This window comes from Nematostella vectensis, chromosome 5, assembly GCF_932526225.1.
Source record: "Nematostella vectensis chromosome 5, jaNemVect1.1, whole genome shotgun sequence".
NCBI classification, from domain to species: Eukaryota; Metazoa; Cnidaria; class Anthozoa; order Actiniaria; family Edwardsiidae; genus Nematostella; species Nematostella vectensis.
This window is the reverse complement of record NC_064038.1, coordinates 7,742,853-7,768,190: the sequence shown is the minus strand read 5'-3', so window position 1 is coordinate 7,768,190 and position 25,338 is coordinate 7,742,853. Positions and strand designations below refer to the sequence as shown.

General features: G+C 38.2%; 4 protein-coding genes across 4 annotated transcripts; 2 read left to right on the top strand and 2 right to left on the bottom strand.

Annotated features, from left to right (window-relative positions):
- Positions 1-550: 550 nt before the first annotated feature.
- LOC5505740 (G2/mitotic-specific cyclin-B) lies at positions 551-3,424 on the bottom strand. The gene is made up of 8 exons (XM_001626437.3): positions 3,263-3,424; positions 3,010-3,138; positions 2,706-2,933; positions 2,254-2,415; positions 1,897-2,133; positions 1,334-1,477; positions 1,077-1,181; positions 551-1,004 (listed from the first exon to the last, which is right to left on the bottom strand). The coding sequence occupies exons 1-8, from the start codon at positions 3,287-3,289 to the stop codon at positions 900-902; spliced, it is 1,137 nt and encodes a 378-aa protein (XP_001626487.2). The 5' UTR covers positions 3,290-3,424; the 3' UTR covers positions 551-899.
- A 244-nt stretch (positions 3,425-3,668) lies between these two features.
- On the top strand, positions 3,669-6,208 carry LOC5505728 (Golgi pH regulator). The gene is made up of 2 exons (XM_001626453.3): positions 3,669-4,638; positions 4,891-6,208. The coding sequence occupies exons 1-2, from the start codon at positions 3,957-3,959 to the stop codon at positions 5,586-5,588; spliced, it is 1,380 nt and encodes a 459-aa protein (XP_001626503.1). The 5' UTR covers positions 3,669-3,956; the 3' UTR covers positions 5,589-6,208.
- A 1,406-nt stretch (positions 6,209-7,614) lies between these two features.
- On the top strand, positions 7,615-10,165 carry LOC5505727 (cyclin-dependent kinases regulatory subunit). Its single transcript, XM_001626452.2, has 3 exons — positions 7,615-7,774; positions 8,009-8,136; positions 9,820-10,165. Exons 1-3 carry the CDS (start codon positions 7,662-7,664, stop codon positions 9,879-9,881), a joined length of 303 nt encoding a protein of 100 aa, XP_001626502.2. The 5' UTR covers positions 7,615-7,661; the 3' UTR covers positions 9,882-10,165.
- LOC5505742 (exocyst complex component 5) lies at positions 10,084-25,313 on the bottom strand. Its single transcript, XM_048727364.1, has 20 exons — positions 25,103-25,313; positions 24,261-24,503; positions 23,684-23,881; positions 23,524-23,588; positions 23,241-23,269; positions 22,630-22,739; positions 22,295-22,339; positions 21,445-21,588; positions 20,711-20,790; positions 20,219-20,329; positions 19,676-19,777; positions 18,335-18,476; positions 16,951-17,059; positions 14,712-14,835; positions 13,929-14,015; positions 13,606-13,732; positions 12,381-12,537; positions 11,786-11,844; positions 11,527-11,628; positions 10,084-11,340 (listed from the first exon to the last, which is right to left on the bottom strand). The coding sequence occupies exons 1-20, from the start codon at positions 25,124-25,126 to the stop codon at positions 11,254-11,256; spliced, it is 2,145 nt and encodes a 714-aa protein (XP_048583321.1). The 5' UTR covers positions 25,127-25,313; the 3' UTR covers positions 10,084-11,253.
- Between the last annotated feature and the right edge of the window lie 25 nt (positions 25,314-25,338).

Sequence of the window (25,338 nt, the reverse complement as noted above, 5' to 3'; positions counted from 1 at the left end):
GTAGCTCCTTATTTATTTTTTGTTCAATCAAAACGATTTGCATTGATTATAAACTAATCTGCATAATTTAATCGTTATGACTGGTTCGACCTTGGAGCACCGTTTATTCCCTCGCGCCAGAAAGTTGGTGCCACCTCCTTATTAATTCAATTTCGTGCGCAATATACGGCGTCCCAACGTCGCATTATCAGTCGAACTTTTCTATAGCGGTACGATAATGCGCCCCTAGCACGCCGTTTAATCTAAGCCTTAGCCTGTTTCACACTTCATGTACTTGTAAAACAGAGTTATCTCTTCCCCTGGTGGCTTCTGTATTTTCCAAGATAGTGGAATGCTGTTTCCAAATTCTACCACTTCTGGACAGAAGAGCTCTAAACACCCATGTTAATCCTACACTTCCTGGATGCATTGGGGTAAAGGTTTTAAATGACTAGTGCATTATATTTTTTTGACATTTCCCAGTGTTGGAGCAAACTAACTTGAAGCTTGATAGGGTATATCACGTTTGCACTCTACTTCAGCCAGGTAAACACATAGTGAAAAGACTATATAATAGTATCAATGGTTTATTTTGAAAAAAAAAAATAACTATATTTACAAAGACTAGTGATTAAAAAGTAACTGACACAAGGTCCATGTAGCCATCCCAATATTTATATTTCATGAAATGATATCAGAAGCTGTGGTTTCCAATAAAATTACTTTTACATCAAAATGTTATTAGTAAACTAAAAAAAAGTATTTCCTTGGAAATCACAGTGTTTATAACTTCAAACCTGACACTGTTTACAGGCATTATTTACACTCTCCTGAACGGGAGTCTACTGAATGGGTCCTGCCCCTAAACCACCCTACCCACCCTATAACCCTTTATAAATTGCTTCTATGCTTATTATAAACTAAGATTGGTCCTGGGCTGCAAGAGTTGTTATCGTGGAGGTAGACAAACAAGACATTGTGCTGATTTTCATGAACTTGCTGCTGGCATATTTGTTGTACACAGCCTGGTTAATGAAAGGAAACATGTTGTAAGTTATTGAGGCATAATCTAGATCAAATAACAGTAAAACACTTACCTTCTGTTTGCTGTCCCTGGCTCCTAGAACCAGCTGCGCCAATCTCTGCATGCATGTGCTAAGTTTCTTCTCAGAGTAACCACTGTAGTGTTCAAGGGTGGGTGTCTGTAAACAGAAAAAAGTCAGTATTATCCCTTTTGCTTTTTATTAGTGTAAACACAACCTGTAGTCCATGAATGATTACATGGGAATCACAATGTCCTTGCATATCAGTTGCCTATATGAACTATGAGTGATAAGATTGGGGGTCTTCTTACCCATTCACTGCCTTTCCCCATAACGCGCATGGCCAGGCTGAGAGATGCTGCAGCAATCTCAGAGGGGAGGAACTTGATGGACTGGTAGTCTATCAGTGTTAGCTCCATAAGGTATTTAGCCATGGTGTGTTCTTCAGCACCAACCTATCAAACGATGGCAATGGCTTATATCTACATACATACGCCAGGATTTTTCATTTACACATTCCTTGCAAATTCACTTGAAGCAAAAGATGAAAAAACCTTTATCTAAGTTCACAAAATTTGTTCTCAACCTTTTTTTAGTATTCGTATTTGATTTTTCAAAATACTGTTTTAATTGTTTGTGTTGTAGGAAAAAAAAATCCCATAGCTGTTAAATTCACATTGAAATATACCAACATCTTATCAGATTGTAGCATAATTCATAACCCAGCAACGGAACAGATTCCAACAGCTGTCATAACTGGTACATACCAATACATGCCTGGTCAGTGGCATTTCCCTTATTTACATCTAATAAAGTCCTAGGGTCCCAAGTCCTATGACCTTCAAAGGCTAAAGATTGTAATCATTTCACTTACAGCTCCAGCCTTTGAGTTCCTTCTGAGGAAATGAAGGCAGAGTGGCTTGCCAAGACTGAAGTCCAGCTTACGGAAGATCAAGGATTCCATTTGTCTGATCTGTTTTTTGGTGTATGCATGGTCTGTGATGTAGACAAAGTCGCCTATCTCAGGGGCAAACATCTCTTCATATTTGGAAGCAAGAAGCATAGCACCAACTCCTACAAGCTGAAGCTCTCTCTTAGAAACTTGATGGACCTGAAACAAATGCAAGTTTGTAAGATCTACACAGAGAACTCTGTTACCCCTCCAGTATGACCGTGAGGTGAGGTATTATATTACAGAAGAGTTCTTATTCTTTGAAGCTGTAATACTCACAGCAAGAAACCTATCTATAATTGACATGGTGATGTAGAGGGTTTCTTGCAGAAGGCGGAATTTGAGGTGGACCTGCACAAGCCAGTCAAGCAAGATTGCACGCATCTTTTCATTTACTTCTTGTTGGTTATTCATGTAAGTGGGAGAAACGCTGTAGTGTTCCTAAAACATTGCAAAGATGAGTTAGGGTAAGTTTAGATAAATTCAGAATATAACAGAAGCAAACCCTTAACATTTTGTCCACCTCGAGAAACCATACTTACTTATCGTACTTATCGTATGTAACAAAAACAATAGTTATCATATTTTACGTGTTGATATTATCGTAACCATACATAACTATTCCAAACAGCTTCCAAAGAATGCAAATTCTGATCTATGTAGATAACAACGATTTGCATTTCATGAAACAAAAGTCGTTTTGCTTCACATAATTACACAAGCTTACTTACTTCCATAGCTCGGAGAAATCGCATGATCTCTTTTGCGTACTCGGCGCATAGCTGGGGTTTATCGTAATCTCCGCTATCGATATCTTCCACATCGGTAGGAAAGCATTCGTTGAGCGCCTCACTAAAATCAGCCATGTCCATGGGCTCGGGCTTTGAGGCCGGCCGTTCGGGCTTGGGAAGCGCCGTGAAAGCTTCATTTCTCGTAAGACCACGCGTTCCTAAAGCTATCTGTAAAGGGTAATGACCACAATTAAGGTTTACTTAGATAGTGAGTTTGCATCGAAAAAACTTGCGGATTACGAACCCTTTTGCCGGGAAGAACAGCCTTGTCTTTGTTTGCGATGTCTCCCAAAGCGGCGCGTCCAAAGCGAGTATTTTGGCCATGCTTAGCTTTTGTGAGGACGTCGACATTTTCTTGAGCTGGGACGGTTTGCTATTAAAAAAAGCAAAATAAACGTTACAAAATGAAGCGTTATTCCATTAGGTTAGATGGACGTCAATATTCAGACAGATAACATTCAGACAACACGGAATATCGAAGCTAGTTTCATACATACTGCGGTAAGACGTCGTACAGCAGCCATTTCAGTATATTCAAGAGAGATGTAGAAATTTCTGTGGTAATTCAGTGTAATTTGACAAAATCTCGGTGTTCTCTTGCAGTGTTGCTTCGCTGTTGATCAGTTCTTCGTTTGAAGTGTAGAGCATGTGACGACTCGAACCGTCTATTTGAAATAACCACGCTACGTCCTGATTGGCTGAGAGCGTGTCACTAGAGCGGCGTGATTGGTTGCGGCGAAGTCGATAAAACTTCGTGCAGCACGCGGCGCACAAATGGAATTTCGAAAGAATAAAGAAAATGCAAATTTTGAATTAAAAAATTTACTCTGTCTAATGATAGCTTGTTATTTAGTCGGCGTTGCATAATAGCAACTAATTTCCAACCTATCTACAACCTTTCTATAACAAACAAAGCGCTAGTTTATTGCGAAATCAGTAAGCCAGTCGATATTTCGACGTAAATCCTAAGGTAACGTATTTTTAGATAGATATTTCGAAAAAGAATCTTAACTTACTGATCAGTAGGGTTAAAATATAATGGATAACAAACTGCGTTTTGCTTAAGCATAACAAAAAGCATTTTCGATTCAAATATTGCTCGAATGCATAGCTTTGAACCCAGTCGATAATGTGTCGGAATAAGTCGCACGCCGTTCGGCTCTGATTCGCATCTACGGTGAACGTGGCAAGATGGCGTTTGTTGGGGACTTCGCAATAATGTTTTTTTCCCAGCTCTTATTTTTTGGAATTGGTTGGATTTTCTTTATGAGAAGACTGTTTAGAAACTACGAAGTTCATCACTCGGTCGTACAGCTTGTATTCTCTATAACTTTTGCTCTCTCGTGCACTATGTTCGAGCTTATAATTTTTGAGATTCTCGGATTCATGGACAAAAACTCTCGATACTTCCACTGGAAAGTTGGTATTTATTCCATGCTATTTACGCTGATATTCCTATTGCCCTTCTATATTTGCTACTTCTTGGTAAAGACTCTACGTTTTATTAACAATCGCTGCACAGTTGTTCTTCTGGCTTCCGGGTTTTGGATTGCATTCTTGTACTTGTTTTGGAAGATTGGAAACCCTTTCCCTATTCTCAGTCCAAAACACGGCATTCTCTCGATCGAACAAGGAATCAGTCGCGTTGGAGTTATTGGTGTGACGCTGATGGCCATTTTGTCCGGATTCGGTGCAGTGAACTGCCCATATACTTACATGACATTTTTCATGAGACATGTCAATGATTCAGACATTTTATCACTTGAAAGGAGACTGTCCCAAACAATGGACATGATAATTAGCAAAAAGAAAAGAATAGCGATGGTGAAACGAGACAGTAGGCGGTTTGCAGCAACTTCTCAACAAAAATCAGGTAATCTCTTCAAAGATGTTGCTTTATAAAAAAAGCCTATCCAATGCAACGTTAATCAATCAATCTCAATCAAACCATAATTTGTTTCTTTGGGTTCAGTAATCAAACATAGCCATGTACGTAATTTTAAAAAATGTCAGTGCAAATGGAAAATGGCATAACCTTTATATGAATTTCGAGTAAAATAAACATCATCTCTCAGACGTGCTTTGTAAATAGGCTTACTAACTACCTGGAGTGGATCTTTTACAGGTATTTGGAATATGCTCAGTAGTGTAGCCAGCATGACAGGAGGAGAAAATACCAGTCACTTGCAGCAAGAAGTAGATGCTATGGAGGAACTAAGCCGACAGCTTTTCCTGGAAATAGTCGACCTGCACAATACCAAGGAACGAATGGAGCTATCAAAAACCCTCCAAGGGAAATACTTTGATTTCCTAGGCCATATTTTCTCTGGTTACTGCATCTGGAAGATCTTTATTTCTACAGTGAACATTGTTTTTGACAGAGTAGGGAAAACAGACCCAGTTACAAGGGGAATTGAGATTACTGTGAACTACCTTGGCATGAAATTTGATGTGATATTCTGGTCCCAGCATATATCATTTCTCCTCATTGGAATCCTCATTGTGACCTCTATCCGTGGGCTGCTTATCACACTCACCAAGTTTTTCAATGCCATGGCAAGCAGTAAATCTTCAAACGTTATTGTCCTTGTTCTTGCAGAAATTATGGGGATGTACTTTGTATCATCAGTTCTGTTGATGCGTATGAACATGCCTGTTGCATATAGAGAAATTATAACAGAGGTTCTTGGACTGCTGCAGTTTAACTTCTACCATCGCTGGTTTGACGTAATCTTTCTAGTTAGCGCATTAACAAGTATTGGTTTTTTGTACCTGGCACACAAACAGGCACCTGAAAAGTTTATGGATGATAGAAATTATTGAGTATAGATACTATATATAGCTTAAAGAATAATGCACATTAATATACTGATATCAAATATATGGCTTTTTTTTTTGTATATTCCAACAGTTATCATTCTGTTCATTTATGCTCTTAAACAAGGACCTGCAGTATAAAAGGCATGTGTCTGCAGTGTACTGTTTTTGAATTTTATTTTCCTCTTTATTTACATTGTTTCTGTAGAAAAAAAAAACATGTTGAAGCTCACTGTTATTGCCTTATGTATACAGAACATTCTTTTCAACTTAAAAATGGTTGAAGTTAATGCGCTTCACATGAAAACCAGGTCCTTGCCTTTTATACTGTATGTCTTTCTTTAGACTAGAAAGGAATCCTGATTACTATCTTTGATCGGGAATTAAAATTGGTCCAAGTAAGGGTATATGATGATGGTGGTGGTGATGATGATAATGATTGTGATTAATGATGTTGTTTAGATGATGATGACAACAGCACTAAACAAAAGGAATTGAAGATTATAAGTGTTAAAAAATTCCTGTTATATTTCCCAAATCTACAAATGAAAGAAATAACCCCTTTGTAATATTTGCCTGGTACAGTTAAGTCTAAGTAAACATGAAAATAACTTGTATAGCCAAAATGTTCAGCTCTGCCATTGTGATTGAGTGTACAAGCACACTTTTGCACATTAGACTTAAAGCCAGTCGATCTGATTTGCGTGACGCGTGGTTTGGTAGGCTATAAAAACCCCATGCATGTGAATTAAATCCGTTTGAAACATGCTGAAATTCAATCCATCCTACAATAAAATTGACTCGATTATATTTCTACGATATCAAACAATGCTGGGTAAGTTATATTTTTCAAAATGATGGGAGTTCTAAACATTCAAAACAAAAACAAAACAACAGTGTCACGCAAGTCGGATTCACTGATTTTAACAAGTGAAAGATGTCCTTGTGTTGCTAGCCTGTGATGGAACTATTTCCGGCTGCATGCAGGCTATGTGTTCCTTGCTGGTAATTGTGAAACTCTTCTAAGTTTCATGTTGGGTCACTAAAAAAGTACCTCTTATAAAGGTTGCATCATTTCTAGATAGGTGCATTTTCATCTTTGGTGAGACAGTCTGTTGCAGGTAATACTTTTGTTTAAGCACGTAAACTTGCAATTCCTCATATAACAGGCACATACCCAGGATTTGCTAAAGAGTTGCACAGTCATAGGTATTATGGAAAGAGGATTGTATTTGATAATCCTACAATGAAAAATGATCCACTTTTTGGTGGCCAAGGAGGCAGTGAGCTGCAAGTGCACATTGCACTCCCCCTATCTATACAAGTTACATAAAACCGGGCAAAGAATTTTCCTCTCTTGGGTGAATGCATCCCTACCCCACACGCAGTGCATTCGGTTTGGTGAAATTCTATGAGAAGAATACATTTGGGTATTACGGAATTTTCCCCATGACGCATGACTAGAAAGCCATCTGCTTTTGAACATTTTATCCATCAGGCCATGGATCTAAGGGCGGGCCGAGCAGGCCTCTTATTTTAAGATATTTGGCTGAAAATAACAGAAAATATGAAAAAAATCCTGGAAAGAAAATTGAATCCGACCCCACTCTTTATTAAAACACTTGTTTTGCCTCCCTTTTCGGAACTCCTGGATCCTCCCTTGTTAAACAAGGTGTCGAAGAACAATCTTTTCAGATTGCGCAGAAAATAAAATATCCACGCGTTACACTCTTTTTTTATAAGAACGTCTAATTTTTAGTTGATCCTGGGCCGTTCGATACCCAATGAATTATTAGGAAGAGAATTACACTAATGATCAGTAGCAGTAATATTTAAGGTTGTTATTACGAACACAATTTGATTCTGCATTTTAGGAACGCATCACGACTAAAAATGCAATATTTTTTTGATATCTGAGCCTCGGCACGTTCTTAAAATTTGGTAATCTCAGGCTGGACGTTCTTATAAAAAAAAGGTGTACTCTTTTCTCTTCTCTGGAAGACTGGAGCCGAATTAGGAAGTGGCGCGAAATTTGAATACCGCATTGTAACGCAGGCTCTGCTTCGTCGCGGGCTTGCGATGAGAGTGATAGAAAAAAGAGCGAGAAGGACTCTCTCATTTCTTCGCAACATGTCCTCAATTGATCAGATATACTACTCCGAGAAGTACTTCGACTCCCAGTATGAGTACAGGTAATATATGTTTCTATCTTATCTATGGAAGTGAACGGTTTTTGCGTTTGCTTGGGTTTCGTAGTGTATTTTCCCTTCGCCATTTTTATCCCGCTAGAATGTCAACAATGACTTTACTTATAAGCTTAAGTTATTTCTAGTGTTTTTCAAGCCCCTTCGTTTGTTGTAAAGTATGGACTTGAAGAATGTTAAATTAACATGTTAAATATGTTTTGCATTGTGCTTTCTCCGAAGGCATGTCATGGTACCAAAAGACATCGCAAAGCTTGTACCGAGAAAAAAGTTGATGACGGAAAGCGAATGGCGGCAAATCGGTATCCAGCAATCTCAGGGTTGGCAACACTATATGCACCACCATCCAGGTAAAAATACGATTATTAACAAATTTACCGACTCTCTGTTAATCCCGACCGGCTCTCCTTATCACACTCTTTAAAATGTACTTTTATATTTGGACTAAATATAAATAATAAATTGAAACCAAAATTGTAACAATTATTTTTCGTTTGCGAACATTTTACTAACCCTTACCACACGAGGCTAATATTTCACAAGAACTGTAAATAATAACTGAAATAATTAACAAATTTAACCTACTGTCCATAAAACAATATTTGTTCGGCGTTCACTCTATTCCCTTAGTATAAATAAGCAAAAGAAGAAATCCTTCCTTCTAGAATTACGTGCTATTTATCTATTACTGCTATTTATATCTATTACTTATCCCTACGGTCGTCACTTAGAAATAAAACAATTATCTGCATACAAAAATTGGCGACCCTTTATTTTAAGACTTGCTGAAAAACATGCTCTTTTGTTGGCTGGGCCGTTCTTATTATTGGAGCATTTTAAGGCTGGAAATGTTCTTAACGATGTTCTTAAATTTAGGTATTATAATATATAGATTTAGCCATTGCCTAAAAGCGGAGCTCCAAATGACCAAATATTTGCTTTATTTTCACTTAATAATTTAAGAATTTTTAAATATTATTATGTTTCTATTTTTGACCGGTTTCAAGGATTTCACAGATCACGCGCCCAATTTGTTAAACCCCCTTTCCCCACATAACACACACACAACAAGTTTAGCTGTCATACGATGTTTCAGCGTCAGGGTAGTTTTACTTTTAGTGACGTCATCGATGACGTCAAGTGACAATCTCATTGCACCCCACTTGAAACATACCTGACACCTACCGAGTTTGGTTGTCATACGATGCTTCTTTAATGAAATATAGGTATAGTTTTTATTTTGATGACGTTAGCATATTTTTGGTTCTAGTGACGTCATTGATAACGTCACAATCACGTGACTATATTGGTGCATCCCACTTGACACCTTCATGACACATACCAATATTGTCATACATGAGATATGGATATTTTTTGTTCTTAATGAAATCGGAATAGTTTTGCTAGTGACGTCTTAGATGACGTCACACAACACGTGACCATATTTTTGCACCCCCCTTGACACAAACATGACACCAAGTTTGGTTGTGAAACAATGCTTTTTCATGTTTTTGCTTTTTATCACGTTTTTTTGCTTTTAGTGACGTCATCGATGACGTCACACAACACGTGACCATATTGTTGCACCCCCGTTGACACCTGTCACTTACCGAGTTTGGTTGCCATACGATGTTTCCTTCGTGAAATATAAATTTTTTTTTATATATTGATAACGGCATCATATTTTTGCTTCAAGTGACGTCACCCATAGGTATAGGGCTCCGCTGACGCGGCGCTTCGCGCCGAGCTCCGCTATAAAAATATAATATCTAACGAATTATTAGGAAAAGAATCACACAAATGATCAATAGCAATAATATTTATATTAATATAAATATTAATAAATATAATATTTATATAATATACACAATTTGATTCTGCATTTTAGAACGCATCAGACTAACAAAGCAATATTTTTTTTTAACCGGCCTCTGCTTTTCTTTAAAATTTGGTGAAATCTCAGGCTGGACTTTCTTATAAAAAGCTTCTTATAAAAAAGGGTGTATGTTTAAATATAATTTCTTGTATTTCAGAGCCACACATCATCCTGTTCCGACGCCAAAGAACAGACAACCCACAAAACAGAGAGTCCTAAAAGATGCTGGGAAATTGTCCAGAAATAAGGCAGTGCTTTGATATTTCACTGGCTAGGCTAATGTTTGCGGACTATCAATTATTAGTACAATATAATTTTAATGAATTTATTGTGTAGCAAGGCTGTTTACGCAACACAAATCCTAATAAGTTCGTTATGCGTTCAAATTTGCAGACGAAAACATCCCAATATGCTTATAAAATAGTAAAAAAATGTATTTATTGTATGGTACATTTACATTTGACATTGTGAGAATCAACACAAATAAAGAATATGCTACCCGATTTACTCTGCCTTTTAAACCCACAAAACGTATTCCACTAAATCCCCGGTGACGCTAAATGAAAGAATACGCTACATTATTTTGACAACAGGTATATTCCATTGTACAATGTAATGTTTATTTTACATGTTTGGTTGTTTCTATAAATGCAAATCAATTTTTCCTACATATCAAGCTAAAGCCGTGTGAAAAGTTTTCCAAAGTTTTAAAGAGAACATATTTAAAAGTGAATTAACCCTTTAAAATTTAGGGTTATTTTGAAGGGACCACACGTCAAATGCCAATTGTTGCTACGGACCACAAGACATGGAATTAATGCTGGTGTACAAACAGCAAAAGCTTTAAATAAAGTCGATGGACCACTCCTTCATTATCGTTTGCAATTGAAAATACATTGGTTTATTTGCAAGAAAACTATAAAATAAACACCCACGATTGAAGTTGAACCTTTTAACGATATTCTATTGAAACTACTCAGTCACTTGCTCGATAAGCCGATTGAAATGGATTCTTTTAGTATAACTGTATTGTATGGGCGCAAAAAAGGCGACGTGATTGGCCTGGGGCTGTTTGGGTCCTAAGATGTTTCAAAGCCCACTGCAATGCTGACGTGCTAATGTGTGTATAGGTATACATCTATTTCAAAAAGGGCAAACGCCCTTATTTCCATGCGCCGTTTTTAACGCGGCAATTGCTTCATGTTCCATTTGCATGCATTGCATTTGAAAGCACAGGTAGCCCAGGCAATGGTTTTGAAGCTTGTTCGTAGCTTGGACTCGGCTCAGAGGAAAATCGGTAGTTTTGAGTTCTGAGAGATAAAACGAGAGGATTTAAGTAGTGAAAAATAATCGCTACTTCAATCCAGAATCTCAGAATAACAGCTGATTCCAAGCTACGAACAAGCTTAAAAACCATTGCCTGGGCTACCTGTGTTGAAAGCAGCACATAAAACGACGACGCTGCCCTCAGTGCTTACTCGTCCTTTGCAATGTATCACGGTTAGGTGATTTGGTCCCTTGTAAGACCAGTCTATTTACCAACCAGTAGGACTATATATCTTAACACTGATTTTATATTTTAGTATTCAGGTTACACTAAGAGGCGCTGGAGTTTGGACGTTCTGTAGTCTGCTCGTAGCTGAATAAACTGCTGTAGAACAGACTTGTCAAGGACCGCCTGGAAGGGGAATAAGAAACGTTATTAGAATAAATTCACTTTCAATTCACTTCCAATGTCAATTTGTAATTGATTATCAAGTGACATCAGGTCTGGTTAACCAATGGGCCTTCACCCAGATTTTGAGCCTTAATCGATTGTCATCACTTGCTTATGAATATTGATAGGGAGTGCTCTAGTACTTACCAGCTGGTCTCCGCTGCAAACTTGTCGTAAATTCTCCGGCACCACCACCAATAAATTGACTAATTGATGTAGTGTCTCAAACAATGATATAAGTAATGGGATCTAAAAGGGAAAACAAATAGGAATGAGGTCTGCGTCAAAGTAGCGGAACATCATCAAGAGAAGAAGAATACCAACAATAATGAATAAAATAAATAAAAGACCATCATAATAAAATAATGTGCAATCACTAAAGCATTGGCCTTAGAGTGTATCAAACCTTAAACTCCTTCATGCATTTTCGATATTCATTGATGTCACAAATAGCACGCATTCCACCTAAAACACGAAAAGACCATCAACAGTGTATATACCAGTATAACCAGTATAAACGTGTTTGCCTTCGAGAATCCTTGTTTCGTGACTCGCAGTGGATCATGGGTAACGCATAAATGCCTGAATCCTGGTCTCTGAATAACATGTGAAAATTCCTGGCACATAATCAACTATGCCACAGCTTGCGGGGAAGGCTAGGTGTGTGTGACACTAAAAGCGGCTGCTAAGCAGCTTTGTAAACTGTTTTATTTTTTACTCTGATTTGCTTATGCATTTGCTACTCATAAAGCACTGAAAGTTGCGACACATGGATTCTCCAAGTGCAACCTTATATGGAAAAGGTTCGATCGTGTCTTGATGCGTAACAGTATTTGAAGTATAAGGCACATAAAGGCAAAGTACAGACACTGTTCTTTTATAAACCATTGTAAATGCAATTGCTTGAAAATAAACAATCGTTTCACCTCCATTTCCATGCATCCGTATTTCGACCGGTGCATGAAACTAAAGGCGTATAAACTAGCCCTTAGCCCCCTTACCATCATAGCTATAAGTGTACTGCTGGAGATGCTCAAAAAGTAATCGATGTATTCTTGTGCCGAACTCAGTGAGCACAGACTCGAGATTCTTGCCATCTAAAGCATCGCGTATTCTCTCAAGCTGCGCACGGATGAACTGGCAACTCTTTGAACAAGCCTGAGAACAAAGAAGAATATTAGAGGCATTGAACATGCTGGCAGGTGCTAACTACGCATGACGCTTTAACGATATGAACTGTTGATTGGCATTTCGGTGTGTGGGCAAGCTGCAAGTGGGAGAGTTTCGGTGAGTTCGTGAGACAAAGTTTGCAGATTTACAGTCGTCCAAACAAATAGTGCTTGAGTTGAGAATTTCGCCCCCTTCGTTCGTCAAAATAATTGTTACCCTCTTGAAATAAAGCTAATATTACTACTATCACTAAGAGCTGAGCACCCTAGCTGATTGGTCTCTAATGCCTGGTGCACAATAGTGACATAACGGCATAGGCGCGCGCACTGTTAAAGGGGATAAAAAAAGCATGTTTTTTTCTTTTTTGTCATTATGCCCATGTCGTTATGTCGGGCTTAAGGTTGGTTCTCACTTGGACGTAAGCGCAAGCGGAACGCAAGTAGTTTTCCGATTCTCACTAGAACATAAGCGCAAGAGAACGCAACTGCTTGATTTTCTTGCGCTTACGCTTGTCTTTGACCGATTCTCACTTGTGTTCCGCTTCCGTTTGCGCTTACGCTTGCGCTTGCGTCCTAGTGAGAACCAACCTTAACATAGGAACATAAGACTGCGCGCGCCTATGTCGTTATGTCACTAGTGTGCACAAGGCATAAAAGAGAAACTGGAGCCACAAAGCGCGAGACGTGACAGTCACGAGACGCGGACATGTGTGAGTGGGGGCAGCTCTCAGCTTTCTTAATCAGGAGACGTCTCACACAAAACCCATGAACTGCAAGCTTTTTGGACATCTCGCAAACAGGCATAAACAATGTCAACATTGTCCAGCATTAATAAGGGAGGCACAGCCGAGGACTGACAAAACAAAACAGAAGTGAAAAAACGCTATTTCTCTCAATGACACTTTGGCTATATTTATTGAAAATATTCTATTCCCTCTCGAATTGGTAGCCATAACGCTAGGTTTGCGGATCAATCAGGGAGTAGCACTAGAGTTTAAGAATTACTAGACTGTCTTATAGTAAAAGACTTAGCATTATTGAAGAAAAGATAAATTACCGAAGTGCAGCTGAAAAGATCAAGTCCTGTCCAGTTATCGTCCGGTGTGTATTCCGGCTTGAAGTCGGTCTTCTTCTGCTCTGTGTTCAGAATATAACGGATCCACCCTACCAGTGACGTCAGGACTCTATAAAAAGAAAGAACGTTGGGTTAGCCCTTACAACCCCATTTTCTCTACCCTTTGCGCTTGCTACAAAGGGTCGCCTCATTCTTTCTACCCTTTGCGCTTGCTACACAGGTCATGTTATTCTCATTTTGTGCTTGCTACACTGGTCATCCCATTCTCTCTACCCTCTATTTATCTAAATGACAAATGCTTTCACCTGTCCAGACCACTGTCAAGCTTAGTCTCCATCATCTCCATGCCCTCTTTCTTCTTGCGCACACACTCTGCATAAACTGGCGTGGAGCTGAATAGGAAAAAAAAACCCAGTCAACCAGTTGTTATTGTATTAAACAACAAGAAATTCCAAATTGTAAGGTTTCGTTATCTTAGATTTGACTGATTTTTTTAATTGAAATTACCGCTGAAATTGGAAACAAAATGAAATTTTTTGGCTGGATGAACAATTATATTAGGTTTATTAGTCACTTCCATTTGTCTAGAATTTACCGATTTTGGGGGAAGATAAAGTAAAACCTATTATGGTAACTTTGCCTTAGCAATGACAATTACCACTAACAAAAAACTAACAAATATTAACCTTTCTATATAATGTCTATGCAAGAAGTCAGAGTTGACTAGGCTAGTACAACCTATTAATTTATTGTCAATGACCATACTAAAAAAACGTTATAATATACAGTAGTAAGAACTAAACTTCAACCGCTGGATCTAATAATACAAAAAGGTTAACAAATCAATAAGTACTATTTAAAATAATATTACTCGAAAATACAGTTATAGCTATCAAGTTACATTCCAGATGTTATTAACGCTTTAAATCCCTTTTTATTACTAGACCTGGAAATAAATTTAGATGTAGCTACATGTATGTTTCTTACATGTATCTCTCTGTATATTGCCACACACTCTTTAGACCTTTCTTTACATTTTGGCCTGAACCACATACAAAGTAATCAAATTAGTCCCCTTTCCTGCTTACCCGACCAAGCGTATAATTGCATCAGTGAAGTGCTTTTCCAGTAGATGGAAGATAGCATTGGCTTGATCCACAACATCAAAGAATACTGTTTCAACTGGCGATCTAGGATCTGCAGGCGGTAAGTCTATGGCAAAAAAGGTATACCGGGTAACTAGGAATAAGATAGGGAGCAATACGTAAAACATTTTCAAGAGGTAAATGGGCAAATTTTAGCTAAACAACATAATTTTTATATTTCCAAATGGAAACAGAAGGGTGGGTTGCCCCCTCCCCTCCCCCAAAAGGGCTATGGTGTAACACTTTAAATAGCTGGTATAGAGTACTTACTGTGTGTTGCCATGTCTGGAACTATGGCACAAGACCAGATAGCTGGTATAGAGTACTTACTGTGTATTGCTATGTTTAGGGCTATATGGTACAATACTACAGATAGCTGGTATATAGTACTTACTGTGTATTGCCATGTCTGGGGCTATGGTACAAGACTACAGATAGCTGGTATAGAGTACTTACTGTGTATTGCCATGTCTGGGGCTATGGTACAATACTACAGATAGCTGGTATATAGTACTTACTGTGTATTGCCATGTCTGGGGCTATGGTACAATACTACAGATAGCTGGTATATAGTACTTACTGTGTATTGCCATGTCTGGGGCTACGGTACAAGACTACAGATAGCTGGTATAGAGTACTTACTGTGTATTGCCATGTCTAGGGCTATGGTTCAAGATTACAGATAGCTGATATAGAGTACTTACTGTGTATTGCCATGTCTAGGGCTATGGTATGATAACAGATAGCTGATATAGAGTACTTACTGTGTATTGCCATGTCTGGGGCTATGGTACAAGACTACAGATAGCGGGTATAGAGTACTTACTGTGTATTGCCATGTCTAGGGCTATGGTACAAGAATACAGATAGCTGGTATAGAGTACTTACTGTGCATTGCCATGTCTGGGGCTATGGTACAAGACTACAGATAGCTGGTATAGAGTACTTACTGTGTATTGCCATGTTTGGGGCTATGGTATGATAACAGATAGCTGGTATAGAGTACTTACTGTGTATTGCCATGTCTGGGGCTATGGTACAATACTACAGATAGCTGGTATATAGTACTTACTGTGTATTGCCATGTCTGGGGCTATGGTACAATACTACAGATAGCTGGTATATAGTACTTACTGTGTATTGCCATGTCTGGGGCTACGGTACAAGACTACAGATAGCTGGTATAGAGTACTTACTGTGTATTGCCATGTCTAGGGCTATGGTATGATAACAGATAGCTGGTATATAGTACTTACTGTGTATTGCCATGTCTGGGGCTACGGTACAAGAATACAGATAGCTGGTATAGAGTACTTACTGTGTATTGCCATGTCTAGGGCTATGGTTCAAGATTACAGATAGCTGATATAGAGTACTTACTGTGTATTGCCATATCTAGGGCTATGGTACAAGACTACAGATAGCTGGTATAGAGTACTTACTGTGTATTGCCATGTCTAGGGCTATGGTTCAAGATTACAGATAGCTGGTATAGAGTACTTACTGTGTATTGCCATGTCTAGGGCTATGGTTCAAGATTACAGATAGCTGATATAGAGTACTTACTGTGTATTGCCATATCTAGGGCTACGGTACAAGAATACAGATAGCTGGTATAGAGTACTTACTGTGTATTGCCATGTCTAGGGCTATGGTTCAAGATTACAGATAGCTGGTATAGAGTACTTACTGTGTATTGCCATGTCTAGGGCTATGGTATGATAACAGATAGCGGGTATAGAGTACTTACTGTGTATTGCCATGTCTAGGGCTACGGTACAAGAATACAGATAGCTGGTATAGAGTACTTACTGTGTATTGCCATGTCTAGGGCTATGGTATGATAACAGATAGCTGGTATATAGTACTTACTGTGTATTGCCATGTCTGGGGCTACGGTACAAGACTACAGATAGCTGGTATAGAGTACTTACTGTGTATTGCCATGTCTAGGGCTATGGTACAAGAATACAGATAGCTGGTATAGAGTACTTACTGTGTATTGCCATGTCTGGGGCTATGGTACAAGACTACAGATAGCGGGTATAGAGTACTTACTGTGTATTGCCATGTCTAGGGCTATGGTACAAGAATACAGATAGCTGGTATAGAGTACTTACTGTGCATTGCCATGTCTGGGGCTATGGTACAAGACTACAGATAGCTGGTATAGAGTACTTACTGTGTATTGCCATGTCTAGGGCGTAGTCAATATGTTCAGCACATAGATGATCTAGTAGCTTCTGGTAAATGGCAAATGCATTGGATGCCATCTCAGATGCACTTGACAACTGCAATGCAAACAGCATGTTATTCCTTGTGAGTGAAATATACACTCTTATCAATTATCCTAATATTTTCTTCTTCCCATTTTCTCTTTCTTTCACTTTTATTGTTGTGCTTTCCTCAGCTTTGACATCATCACTGTCATTTCTCGTGAAATATACATTCTTATCAATTATCATAAGATTTTCGTCTTCCCATTTTCTCCTTCTTTCATTTTTATTGTTGTACTTACTTCAGCTTTGACATCATCACTGTCATTTCTCTTAGCTTTATCATTAATACCATCCATTAAGATTATCATCTTAACCACCACTATTGAAACCATTATCAGCACCATTTAAATTGTCATTACCACTATTGACACCACTACCAACATCATTATCTTACCCTGCCCTATAAACAACACTATCAAAATCATTATCAACTTAACCACTATTGACACCATTATCAACATCATTACCACTTTATCACCACCATTGTCTATTGACACCATTATCAACATTATCACTTTATCACCACTATTGACACCATTATCGACATAACTATCTTTACCACCCCCTATTGGCAACACTATCAACATTATTATCACCTTCAACACCCCAATTGAGGCAACTATCAAAATCATCATCTCTGCCCCATCCCCCACCCCTTTTGACACCATCCAACATCATTACCATCTTCAACATGCCATTTGACACCACTATTAACATCATCTTGACACCCCACCCTATTGACACCACGATCATTATCATCTTCACCACCCCTACTGTCACCACTATCAACATCATTATCATCTTTACCACCCCTACTGAAACCACTATCAACATCTTATCATCTTCACCACCCCTACTGTCACCACTATCAACATCTTATCATCTTCACCACCCCTACTGTCACCACTATCAACATCATTATCATCTTTACCACCCCTACTGTCACCACTATCAACATTATTATCATCTTTACCACCCCTACTGTCACCACTATAAACATCTTATCATCTTCACCACCCCTACTAGCGCCACTATCAACATCTTATCATCTTCACCACCCCTACTAGCGCCACTATAAACATCATTATCATCTTCACCACCCCTACTAGCGCCACTATAAACATCTTATCATCTTCACCACCCCTACTAGCGCCACTATAAACATCTTATCATCTTCACCACCCCTACTAGCGCCACTATAAACATCATTATCATCTTCACCACCCCTACTAGCGTCACTATAAACATCATTATCACTGTCAGCAGCCAATTCTAGCAGTATCTCACCATTTCACATCTTTTTAGGGCCACTTTGTTCTCCTGCAGAAGGTTGACAGCAACATCCTGAGAGAGGTATGTCTCCTTGCTGATCTCTGTAGGTGCAGCCAGGCGGCCTGGGATCCTCTTCTGCAGTTCTTGAGTAAGCAATCTAACAAAAAGACGGCAATGAAAGGATATTCATGATAAATTACATATTAATATGTTTATGTATTGATTATGGATAATGAAATGATATTTGGTCTAGGTCTAATTAAATTTGACATAAATGTAGGACAACATCTTTAATTGAGGAATGAGAAAGAATGTGTGGAGCAATTGTCTCTTTCTGTCATGAGTTTCTTTTACTATCAAACAGTTAAAACAGTGACAAATGCTAAGCAGACCTCTCAGGATTCTACTACAAGCCTGAGCATAAATTGCCTCTAGTAGGATTTAGTAGGGGGGAAAATGATATACAGACAGACAGATAAACGCACAATATGTGAACAGATAACACATACAGACAGATAAAGGCCACATATACAGACAGATAGACACAATACATACAGACAGATAGAGGCCGCATATAAAGACAGTTAGAGGCCACATATACAGACAGATAGAGGCCACAATCAACAGTCAGATAGAGACCACAATCAACAGACAGATAGAGGCCACAATCAACAGACAGATAGAGGCCACATATACAGACAGATAGAGGCCACATACACAGACAGATAGAGGCCACATATACAGACAGATAGAGGCCACATTATACAGACAGATAGAGGCCACATACACAGACAGATAGAGGCCACATATACAGACAGATAGAGGCCACATATACAGACAGATAGAGGCCACATTATACAGACAGATAGAGGCCACATACACAGACAGATAGAGGCCACATACACAGACAGATAGAGGCCACATATACAGACAGATAGAGGCCACATATACAGACAGATAGAGGCCACATACACAGACAGATAGAGGCCACATACACAGACAGAGGCCACATATACAGACAGAGGTCACATATACAGACGGTTTCATACACTAGACAGATAGAGGCCACAGATACAGACAGAGGTCTCATATACAGACAGATAGAGACCACAGATACAGACAGATAGACACAACACATACAGGACGGAAATATGGACAAATAAAGGCAACACAAACAGACAAAAAAGGGATGGAAATATGGACACAAAGAATTGACATACAATAGATAAAGGCCAAAAATACAGACAGATAAGGGACAGACATTCAAACAGCTAAGGGATGTATGGAAAGGCAAATAAAGGCTGGACAAATAAAGGTAAGAAATATGGACAGATATGAAAATTGGGCCAAACTTACCCTGTCCCAGCAAAAGGGCGTTCTCTCTTCTGGTGACCAATCTTATTGTAGTACCGCTCAAGAATCAGGGTTGATTTTTCATGGAGGTATTCAAGCTCATGGCTAATGGAAGCAAAAACAAATGAGATTGATGGCATCCATGAAAATCACTACCCTTTTAGGGGAACATTTGATATAATCTAACAATGTGGAAAGCACCAAACTTTTAGGGAAACATTTGATATATTCTGACACGTGGAAAGCACCAAACTTTTAGGGAATCATTTGATATAATCTAACACGTTGAAAGCACCAAACCTTTAGGGAAACATTTGATATGTTCTAAGATGTGGAAAGCACCACCACTTAGGTTTAAAAACTGCCAAATAACAGCAAAAATTAAAATAGTTCTTTCACAGCCTATTTGTGAGATTTGAAAATTGATCCCAAGTTTCCAAGGTCTTATTTTCATGCTTTAGTGAGTTCCATTAACAGTATAGAGGGAACAGTATACACAGAATTTCAAGCTATTTTGCCATAAAGCCTGCTTTCAAGTGAACATACCTTATGTACTTGGACAGATACTCATTGAAAAGATTTTTTCTCAACCTCTCCAGGAAGTTAGAATCAGATCCCATTTTATATTCTGATAGCTGCTTACTTGTCTCCTTGGCTCTGGAAAAAGATACCACAGACAATTATGCAATGCAAGAAGCAAGAGAACACTAAAAACACAGCCAACAATGCCATATCCAATATACACCCCTCTTGAATTTCTTACTATTTAGGTAAAAGCAAGGAATGGGTACGGGTCTCACCATTGGGCTCCCAAAATGATTGTCTTTAGTATATGAAAGTCACCAGAATTTTTACTTGTCCTGACTATGCTCTCTTACACTTTTCTGCTATTGAAAATCTGGCCACAGAAAGGAGATCCATTATTTGGAGGTCCTGGTTGACCACACAATGCTATTCAGCTTAAAACATAGCTATATTGTACCACAAGCCCAATGTTCTATCCTCTATCTCGCTTATGTTTTGCCATGCTACACTTACTTGCCATAAAGAGTAAACAAGTTCTTTAGAGACTGCTCTTTATCAAATCCAAAGTTAAGGAGCTTGCTTTGCACATGTTTCTGAAAGTAAAATAAAAGTACCACTTATCAATATAACCAGAACCATCACCAAGCCTGTGTATGAGGGAGTGTTCATTGAATACCCAGGGGGAGGGAGGGAAGATATTAGGGTTGAGGTGCTTTAAAAAATTTTAACAACTCTAAGAGAGATTCTCTAAAAAAATGGGCCCTCTAAGACGTGGTAATGTTTTTTTTATGAGTTCTACTAGAATCCTGTTTTTTTTATTAAGGGGCACCAAAAAATGTGAACACTGAAGGTGGGCTCTGAATTTAAGGTGTCAAACTTTTCCCTCCCCCCCCTCCAAGGGTATTTTATGAATACTCCCTTAGACAAACTAGACTATATGGACAGTGTTGAATAACATATGCATGTGCGTGTGCTCTGGCAAAAACAAACACAACTGCTAAGCACAAATCATGGCAATGAATCATTCAAATAAAGGTACGAAAGGCTGACTTCAGTGGCTGTTTTGGCTAATTGAACAGCATTGAAACCATACTGTACAAAAGACGACAGATTTGTTTGATAAAGAGGGAGTTATAGCCTTAGCTTTGCGCTAATTTTCTTAGCATTTGCCAAAATGTGACGGCTTGCCGGTAAAAAGCTGCCATTTTAAAATAAAAAGGTGTTTTTTTCAGGACTGGCAACTATACCTGCAGGACACCATCGTGAAGATTCTGCACAAATTTGCCCATGACTATCTCAGCATTTGAGCCAAACACATCCTTCACCAGGCTGTGCACATTTTCACACACTAGGCCAACATCTTTGAACACGTCAGCAGAGAGAAATTGACCCTGAAGTGAAATTATAGAAGCATTATAAACCATGTATATTTTGATGTAAATGAGGTGCATTTGGGGGTCACATTCTACATAAGCAGTCCTCCAGCCTTATATGAATCTTATTTGATATTTTGGTTTTAGCAGTGTTTTTTATTTTATTATTTATTTGCAATACACACCTTGATTTATCAAAATTGATGACAAGTTGAGTAGCGCAAAAATAGCGTAGAAGGAGCATTATATTGTTATTTCCATAATCAACACTTCAATTAACCATTTCCTCTTAGAAAGGACATGGAATGACACATAGGAAGTTAAGGAATAGGAGAGAAAGGGATAACAAGCAAAGAGATAGGAAGGAAAGGAATAGCAAGCAAAGGGATAGGAAGAAAAGGGATAGCAAGCAAAGGGATAGGAAGGAAAGGGTAGCAAGCAAAGGGATAGGAGAGAAAGGGAAAGCAAGGAAACAGAAAGAGTGAAAGAGATAGCAAGCAAAGGGATAGGAAGGGAAGGGATAGCAAGCAAAGGGATAGAAAGGAAAGGGATAGGAAGCAAAGGGATAGCAAACAAAGGGATAGCAAGCAAAGGGATAGGTAGTTTCAAAACAAACTTTTCCAATCCCACTCTAATAATAAACATAAATAAGAAACTTATGACTAAAGGTTAACATGCCTTTAATTCATTTCCCTGTTGTTGATTTGATAATGTAGTCCCATACCTTTTGACACTGCTCAATGAAAATATCCACGCACTGCGAGTAGCCCTGAAGAAAAATATATCATATTTCCTAGATCAATAACAAGTTGAGTAACTTGTGGGTGCTGAAAACCTTGTGTTAAGTCATCCTTTTTTTTTTTTTTTTTTTTTTGGGGGGGGGTGCTTATTTGTAGGGGGCATTTATTTCAATGCATCAGGGGAGAGTGGGCTAATTCAAAATTTAAAGCTTTTCAATGTTTAAGCTCAATGCAGTTTGTCAAGCTGAAATCCTAAGCATAAGCTAAAAGAAGATTTAAAATGGTATAATGACAAAGCAAATTAGCCATTTTTTAACACCTTGAATGGTACGAGTGTCTCTGCGCACGCCTTCATCTTGTCTGTATCACCACAGTGATGTGCATGTTTGAACTGGCTGATCAGGTCACCTTCGACTTGATTATAGCGATCTACAAATAGTCACCATCATAATACTCATCAATCCCACCCACAAAGAAGCATCAAAACTGTTTTAAAAGCTGAGAGGCATTTGAAAGCCTGACTCCATTTCAAGTAGCGTTTTGGCTACAAAAAAAAAGCAAAAGGCAATATCGACAAACACATCTTTATATAAGATATTTCAATCATATTTGTCTTATAGTATTTGTGAATGCTTACGTTCAAATGTAGCAGCCGTTATGGTTGAGAACAAAGCATTTTTTAATTTTCTCACATACATTTTACTCTTAATTTGACTTTCTTTGTGTTCTATTGAAACAATCTTCAAAAGTGATTTCAAAAAATGAATCCCTTCACTGCTTTTCTTTTACATTACATTGTCCACTACCACTTTCCTTCTTATGCGAATAATCATTACCTAGAAGATTAGTAAATAATCAGTGTTTATAAACATTGCACTGTCATTTAAGTTATGTTTTACAATTGGGATGACATAACAAAGCATTACAAACCTTGTATTCTTTCTTTAACATCCTCAAATCTGGGTAGCACACAATATATAATTTTAGGAGTAATTGTACAGTATTTTGCCAGGAAAATGAGAACTTTACAAAATAAAATCATGAAAAATAAAAACAAGTAGCACAAATGCTGATCTAAACCATTATCATTAATCTCTTTGAATAAGCAATTAAAAAAAATAATTGCAAATTACAATAAACAGCTTCGAAGTATGTACTGTATGTGTCCACGTCATCCACAAATATGGCATAAATAATATTGAATGTTGATTACCTCTCAGATGGAAGCTCTTGTGCAATTAAAGACAACTTCTGGATAATATTGGCAGCTTCATGAATCTGATACATATGTACCAAACATATTTTGTTTTACTCTATTACAATTCAAAGGTAAAATGCTGAAGGAGTGCAGAAGACTTGAGATCACTCCATACCTGGTCAGGGTCAGAGAAGACTTTCGACGTCAACTCATCCTGGCTGGAGAACTCCTTAAAGTACTTCATGAGTTCCTGAGCCTCTAGTGCTCTGGAGCGTGGGGCGTTGATCCCCTCAAGCTGGTCACCCAGGTGAACAACTTTTGTGGCAACATAGTTGATACGGTCATCCAACTCTTGGAACAAACCAAATGCTACCTGCATGTATTATAAAATGACAATAATATGAATTTTTGAGTAATTTAATTTCACAAACACTGTCGTAGTGATCATATAGTTTTTAAACAATTTTAAAATTGTTTGCATGCTATGTTGATGTGCAAATTTGTAGGTAATTCAAGAGATTTAAGCTTTGTGATATGTCACATATCAATGTCATCAAAAAGCCAAAAGACATGCAAAATATTTGCCAAGGAAACTGCACAAAAATTCAAGAAAAATTACTGCAGGAATTTTGTATACCATTGTACAATGAATTCATCCACATACCAAGGAAATGATGACACTAAGTTCTCCCCCATTAATAAAAAAAAACAATTTTTCAATAAAAAACAACAACTAAACAGAAGAGTGTAACCTTGTATGTAGACTGGAGGTCTGTCGCCTTCTGTCGGTGTTCTTGCTGCTCTTTGATACACAGCTCCTCCAGCTTATTAATGCGCCCCTGTAATTTCTCATCAAGGGCACGTAAATCTTGAATTGTTTTCTCAAATGCACAGGAGAGCTTCCTGGGATTGAAGGTATCTGGTCCACCTTTGCTCCCTCCACCTGCCACCGTACTTGCTAAACGCTCAACATACTCATAGCTGTCAAATGGTTCCTGGAAAATGGTGAATGGTTATTGGTACTTGCACTTTTGTCTGCTGAAGTTAATTTCTCACGCCTTTTCTTTCAATGGTTTAAACCAACATGCCTTTTGAGTCTGTACACAGTAAAATGTAGTTTTGCAATTGAGCCAAATCATTCTTTAATAAATTAAGGTGTTAAGCTCTTTTAGAACAATTGTGCTTTGTCATTTTCCACAAGCATAACATCTACTTTTTTCATATTTTTCTCGGGTGAATATAACCAGGGATTTACAGATACACTTATCACCGATTATACATTATACCCAAAACAAAATAGATAAGTTGTTCAATCAAGCTACGAGCGTAGAAACAATGCGAAGGTGTAGGAGTCGTTGTAATTTATAGCTGAGTTGTAAGTTAATTGTACAATAATTGGGAGAACAAGGAGCTCAATACAAAATTGAAATAAGTTATTTAATATCAGCCGATAATACAAATATTTGGATAAGTAACACAACAAGAGATTGCATTTTATTTATATTCTGCGAATTGCGCTTGCATGGCCTTGCATGGATCCCGGAGAGACAAACATTTTAAAGTGTAAAGTAGTTTGAAAATGGGCAAGACTGACCTCAAACTCGTCCAATGAAAGCATCGTTAGATAAAAACACTCCCTCCTGCCGATAGACTAGCTACAAATGTGATATAGTACTACAAACAGAAGCAATTTTCGTCTTGTATCGATCGGCCCTTTCGCTTGTGATGAAGGCCGCCATTTTGTTTTCACTTTGGTGGCTACCATCTGTCATCGATAAAAACAAATCCACAGGAAGCCCGGCGATCACTCACAAACAATCGATGATCAAT

Bases quoted from the DNA above. Each gene is read 5' to 3' on its own strand.
- LOC5505727 (XM_001626452.2), top strand. From the start codon at position 7,662: ATGAGAGTGATAGAAAAAAGAGCGAGAAGGACTCTCTCATTTCTTCGC. The intron at 7,775-8,008 runs GTAATATATGTT...CTTTCTCCGAAG, and splicing joins GACTCCCAGTATGAGTACAG to GCATGTCATGGTACCAAAAG. The intron at 8,137-9,819 runs GTAAAAATACGA...CTTGTATTTCAG, and splicing joins CTATATGCACCACCATCCAG to AGCCACACATCATCCTGTTC.
- LOC5505728 (XM_001626453.3), top strand. From the start codon at position 3,957: ATGGCGTTTGTTGGGGACTTCGCAATAATGTTTTTTTCCCAGCTCTTA. The intron at 4,639-4,890 runs GTAATCTCTTCA...GATCTTTTACAG, and splicing joins AACTTCTCAACAAAAATCAG to GTATTTGGAATATGCTCAGT.
- LOC5505742 (XM_048727364.1), bottom strand. From the start codon at position 25,126: ATGCTTTCATTGGACGAGTTTGAG. The intron at 22,740-23,240 runs GTTTGTAATGCT...GACTATTTGTAG, and splicing joins TGTTAAAGAAAGAATACAAG to ATCGCTATAATCAAGTCGAA. The intron at 20,330-20,710 runs GTAAGTGTAGCA...ATCTTTTTCCAG, and splicing joins TTGTTTACTCTTTATGGCAA to AGCCAAGGAGACAAGTAAGC.
- LOC5505740 (XM_001626437.3), bottom strand. From the start codon at position 3,289: ATGGCTGCTGTACGACGTCTTACCGCA. The intron at 3,139-3,262 runs GTATGTATGAAA...TTTTTTTAATAG, and splicing joins CTGTACGACGTCTTACCGCA to CAAACCGTCCCAGCTCAAGA. The intron at 2,416-2,705 runs GTAAGTAAGCTT...GCAATGTTTTAG, and splicing joins GATTTCTCCGAGCTATGGAA to GAACACTACAGCGTTTCTCC.